We start from the raw sequence: 5531 nt of genomic DNA, 5'->3' as shown, positions 1-5531 counted from the left end.
GTGTACAGGTGGGTCTTTAGCTTAGCTTTAAAAACTTTATTTTTAGTTCTACAGTTCACAAAAGTCACATTTCCTTTTTGTGGAAAAATCAGCAGAAAAATATTTCCTGTGTTCTTTGTTCATTTAAAGTAAAATCTCAGAAATATATTTTTCTGGTAGTTTTATCTTAAGAAGAAAATGTTAATTTTTTTTAACTGTACAGCTGAAATAATACCTCTAAATGTGTACTTTATTCTTTTTGTGGAAAAAGTACAGAAAATGTGTTTTTGTGGTAATATATATTTATTTGTTCTGATAAATTTCCAACCTGCTCATTTTAGGTTGTTTATTTTAGCTTCACATAATGTAACATTTTCTAAACCCTGTAATATCGATGTAAGTTTTTATTTACTGTAGGTGTGTTTATTAAGAATTTAAAATATACTTTAGGGTTCATGAACTATAAATCAGAAATGTTTTTCCCAGTAACCCAGTAAATGTGGTGAAGCTCAGATGTCCCAGCTTTTCACCAGCCTTGAACGCAGCATTAAAGCGTGTGATTCTGCAGAAGTAACAGAGTTTCAAAGTTAAATTCACAGGCGAGCAGATCCGTGCACTCATGCACGTTCAAATTCTGTTTCCCACTCGCTGAAATTTTGATGTGCTCAAATCTTTTTGACAGTAATTTATCTCCATACATGACAACCGATGAATACATATTGACAGGAGTTGATGTTAAAGCATGTAAGGGGTGCAGAAACACCTTTATCAACAATGGTTTTGTACTTTTAGAGGTCTGTGTTGTTCATAAAGAGCATGTTTTTAGAGACCAGGAGGTTTTTCAGGCCCCAGATGATGACTGGCTCCTCAAACACTCAAATCTTCAGAGTAATCCTGCAGGAAGTGTTATTAGGAGGTGTGCTCAGTTGATGAGGATGTTCAATAGAAATGATCATGTCTGTGTTTATTTGTCTATTTTCAGTCTGTCTTTACTCTCCTTGTTTCTCTGTAGATCCCAGTGTTTTTCCGTTCTCTGTCATCTGTCAGTCTTACTTTAGCCCCGCCCACACTCACCTGTTCTTCATGCGTCTCCTCCAGGTGTTTCTCATTTAACCCTCATTAGTGTGTCTTTATATTCAGTCTTCTGTYCTCTGTGTTAGTTAGTTTGTTGTTTCTCCCTCGGTCAGTGGGGTTTATTCCCCTGAGAAGCTGTGTTTTTTTTTAACTTCAGCTTTTTGTCGTTAAAAGTTGTTAAGTTCTGGCTGTTCCCTGCGTCCTGCCTCCTCCTCACAGAAATGTGGTTGATTTCATGTGCGTGCACCATTTCATTGAAAAAAGTATAAAAAATGAWGTAATCTGACACATCCTATATTTTAGCATTGACTAAATGTAAATGTATTAAGTGTAACTTTAACCCTAAGCAGTGTTAAAATATTAGGTGTCAGATGAATGTGTTTAAGTTGTCAGGGTCATATCTTAGTGTATGTTTTATAAGCATCAATGCTTTTCTCCATGAAGCTCCTGCTCTCCATCAGGAATCAGCTCTTGACATCCTGATGAGTTAGGAARGAGTTGTTTCTGACTTTAACAGTTATTGTCCTCTTGTCAGACACGACTGTTTTTACAGTTTTAGTTTTGTAAAACCAGTTTTTTTATTTTTCAGGAGAACTTGAACTTTCAGTGAAACTCTTGCTTGTTGTTCTCCTGCAGTTATGCTGTCACCGTGCAGGAGTCTTACGCTCACCCGTTCGATCAGGTCTACTACACCCGCTGCACCGACATCCTCAACTGGTTCAAATGCACGAGACACAGGTAGAAACCCACACACAACACACAACACACAAACACCAAACCACTGGAATTCCTGCAGTCTGGAAGCAAAAGTCGCACAGACCTAAATTCACCAAGACAATACAACTTGTGTGTTTTTGTGCATCATTTGCACCCCGTAAATACCCAACATGTGTGCTGTATTCAGAACTCAAACACTAAATATAATCTGGTGGAAACACCAGCTTATAAACCAAYTATAAAGACTGTGTTTTAACCCATGAGTTTTCAGTCTTTATTTAAATATGTAACATTTTCTGACCCCTGTTACTGAAACAGAGGGTTAAATATATCTATATTTTTCTGACTTACTTCTCTTTTTGTGAAGGCAACAAGGTAGCAGATTGCTCCTGTTCTTCTGTTGATTATTTATTTTCAGGGGTTGTAACATCTTCTGCACAAAGAGTTGTCTTTTTTTCTCCTTCTCAGGGGTTGAGGTTGTTTTTGACATTATTTAATCTAAAAAAGGTCACACGAGGTCTGGTGTTAGTGGTGGCTGTAACAATGAGTTCAAACCAGCAGAATGAGTCCACAGGGCTGAAATAGTTCTGCCTCACTGAGCCTCTGCTTGTAGTTCTGATGTCTGACCTGTCCTGCCTCAAAACTGTTTTAAAAACAATAACCAGATTATACACAGGATATTAAGTACTTAGACAATCTGCAGTATTAGGAGGAACTACTTTCTTCATTCTCTTTTTGGCAGCCCTACCTGCCCTTATAAACAGACACAGATGATATTTTTTCCTCTATAATTCAGCCAAATTAGACATTTTGGGTTTTTCTCTAAAAGTTTGTGATGAAATAAACTTTCAGTTAAGATTTAAACTGTTCCCACTGAGATGCATCAATCYGAGAAGGATGCAGAATTTGTGTAGAGCTGGTCAGACACCGAAGGTTCAGCTCTGCCAGCCGAAGCAACATCAGCTGAAGGTCTTTAACGAACACATTAAAGTTTACAGCCTTGGTTTAGCTCCTCCTGATAAGTGCTCAGTTGTGATCTTAAAACAAAATGTCAGAAAACACCCGTGTCCTTGAAGAAGTGGCAGAAATCTTCTTAAAGTGCTGCTCRTGTTCCAGAAGTGGGCTGATTATCATGTTCTTACCGAAGCTCGCCTGCTGCTGTAAAATAATTGTACCAATTTAAATCAATGGGGATCTGATCTGGTGTCATTTTCATCAAGGACTTYTTCAGGTTTTTTTACTTCTCAACTTTAAACTAAAGCTTTAGAAAAGTTGAAAAGCTTTTAAAAAAATGCAAGAAAAACCTWAATTTCTATTTTTTTGTTTTTGACCTTTAAAAACTTGTTTTTTCAAAGTCGTATAAATGTCTTCAGATTCTAGACGTTTTTACCTGCCAGCATGATTAGATACCAGAGGACCRCAGACTCAATGAACCTACTGGACTCATCAGACTTATTTGTTACATTGGACTCTGGACACATCTGAAGTATCAGATTTATTGGACTCATCTGACCCATTAGACTTACTGAACACATCAGATGTATCAGACTCATTGGACTCATCAGGTTTATTACACTCATAAGACATACTGTATTGCACTAATTAGACGTTTTGGACTCATTGAAGGTATCAGACTCATTAGATGTATTGGATTAATTGGATGTAATGTATTAATTGAATGTATGGGACTCATTGGACGTTTCAGATTTATTAGACATATTGGAGTTGTGATGTATCAGACTCATTGGACTCATTCATTGGACACATCAGACTTGCTGACAGCAGTTTCAGATTGAAAACCAGAGCCATAAGAGAGTTTCATGGAGAACCAGGACCAACTGGCTGCAACTCACTGATTTACTTTACCCCATAAGAAACATGTGACGAATAAATGACAAAACTAAAGCAGCTAAAACTAAAAAGGGTTAAGATGGTCAGAATTAGTTTTTTTGTGCCATTCGTTATAAAAACAGGATTTTGTGTGGATGACATGTCTGTTGTATTTGAGCCTGAGTTTGTGTCTGGTGTGCAGGATCAGCTATAAGACGGCCTACAGGAGGGGGGTGAGGACCATGTACCGGCGCCGCTCACAGTGCTGCCCCGGCTTCTTCGAGAGCGGAGACATGTGTGTCCGTAAGTYGGGTTTCTTTTGTTTTTACAGCAGAGGTGAGAATCTGTAGTCATCTCMTAACTCAGACTCTGTCTCACAGCTGCAGAACAATCCCTGATCCATGATCACACTTCAAACTAAATCCTGAACAGATTCTCTGACTTCAAACAAACAACACTTTGCTCCATCWTCAGGTTAAAACTGTTTCCATTCAAACACGATTACAGGAACTACAGGAACAAAAAGAGTATAAATAATAAGTACAGTGACTTACAGGGTTGTAGTGATGGATTTATCATGTTGGAGGCATCAGAGCCAGGTTCTGCTGTTTGCACCTTTCTGTTTGGTCTTGATGTATTTTATGGGAACATCTCTGATGTTCTGTGGTGACTCCAGAGAGCAGAGCTGGTTTTCTGACTGAATCTGTTCTAATGAAAGTTTAAATTAATTTGAAGTTGGATGGAAATGTTGACATGTCTTGCTTGATGTTAGCAGAGGTTAGTTAGAACAGGCTGTTTACACAACCTGCACTTTTGGTTCATTGAAGCCAAAGTTCTTCCAAACTCAAGCTGCTGGTGCAGAAGATGTGTTTTTGTTGGGGTCAGTCTCACTGTTTGTGTGTCCACATCAGAAACAATCTTCACTTCAACTCTGAGTCTCATCTCCTGTSTTCCTGTGATGCTGCTAAAATATATTTGATTTTAGACATCAGTATCTGATATCTGGCATTGTTTTCTTGTGTTAACATGTCAGGAATGCTACACAATGTTTCAATCATTTCTCAGGTTTGGGAAGTTTTCAGGATCACTCCAGTTGTGCTCTTTAACATGTGACCTTCTAATGGTGAACTTCTTCTGTGGTTCTGAACTCAGACATCCTTACCTGCTGTGGGTCAGTTCATCCAGGACTTCCTCCAACAGTTAGGTTTCATGTTAACTAGTGCTTAACTAGTGGTTAGCTGCTAAAGCAGACTGACTGGTTGATTTCTGCTCCAACTACTTAACAAGTCTTACCAGTAGGAGTGTTTGATCATGTCAGGGTAGTTGAGCAAACTGGTGCAGAAAAACCACAAATCAAATCAATAATATTGAATAAATACACAAATGGTTTGCCATACATACTGTATCTATAGAGAGGTCAGTATTAGAGCTGGGCGATATGGATGAAAAATGTATCATGATAGAAGCCTTTCATACCAGTGGATGTTGATATTTATTGACTTGTTTTTATATTCAAAATAAAGACCAGGAGACAAACGGCTGACGACTTTTTCTCCTTTATTCACAACTTCCTGTTGAGCTGTTGGTCATTTCCTCCTCCATCCTACGTCAGCCTTTGTTTTTGAGGCACAGCAGTGAAACAGGAAACAGATGCTGCACGTTGCTCAAGTTGTTGCTAGCTGACCAATGAGAGTGAGTTTGATGCCACCAACCCTGCTTAGCTGGACTTTAGTCGCTGGTTAGCTTCAGAAGCTGCTGATGTTTGTTGTTTTGGATCTGTGACTTTTTCTCCCTCCGTAATTTTCATTGTGAGGGGGTGACCGCAGTTATTTTCTGAAGACAGAATAAATTCTGCTGCTTGGACAGAGGAGGAGGGCAGTGATTTTACAGCTGCAGTAGCTGTTGTTGTTGTTGTTGTTGTTGTTGTTGTT

General features: G+C 38.6%; 1 protein-coding gene across 1 annotated transcript in view; it reads left to right on the top strand.

Annotated features, from left to right (window-relative positions):
* Positions 1 to 5531, top strand: part of LOC106535184 (multiple epidermal growth factor-like domains protein 11) — a gene marked incomplete at its 3' end in the record, with an annotated part of 33465 nt that overhangs the window by 24976 nt on the left and 2958 nt on the right. Inside the window, 2 exon segments of the mRNA XM_014032126.1 lie at positions 1690 to 1791; positions 3803 to 3903. Coding sequence (XP_013887580.1) covers positions 1690 to 1791; positions 3803 to 3903 — 203 coding nt within the window.

Source organism: Austrofundulus limnaeus, unplaced genomic scaffold (genome assembly GCF_001266775.1).
Source record: "Austrofundulus limnaeus strain Quisiro unplaced genomic scaffold, Austrofundulus_limnaeus-1.0 Scaffold1379, whole genome shotgun sequence".
NCBI lineage: Eukaryota > Metazoa > Chordata > Actinopteri > Cyprinodontiformes > Rivulidae > Austrofundulus > Austrofundulus limnaeus.
This window is presented reverse-complemented; position numbering and strand designations above follow the sequence as displayed.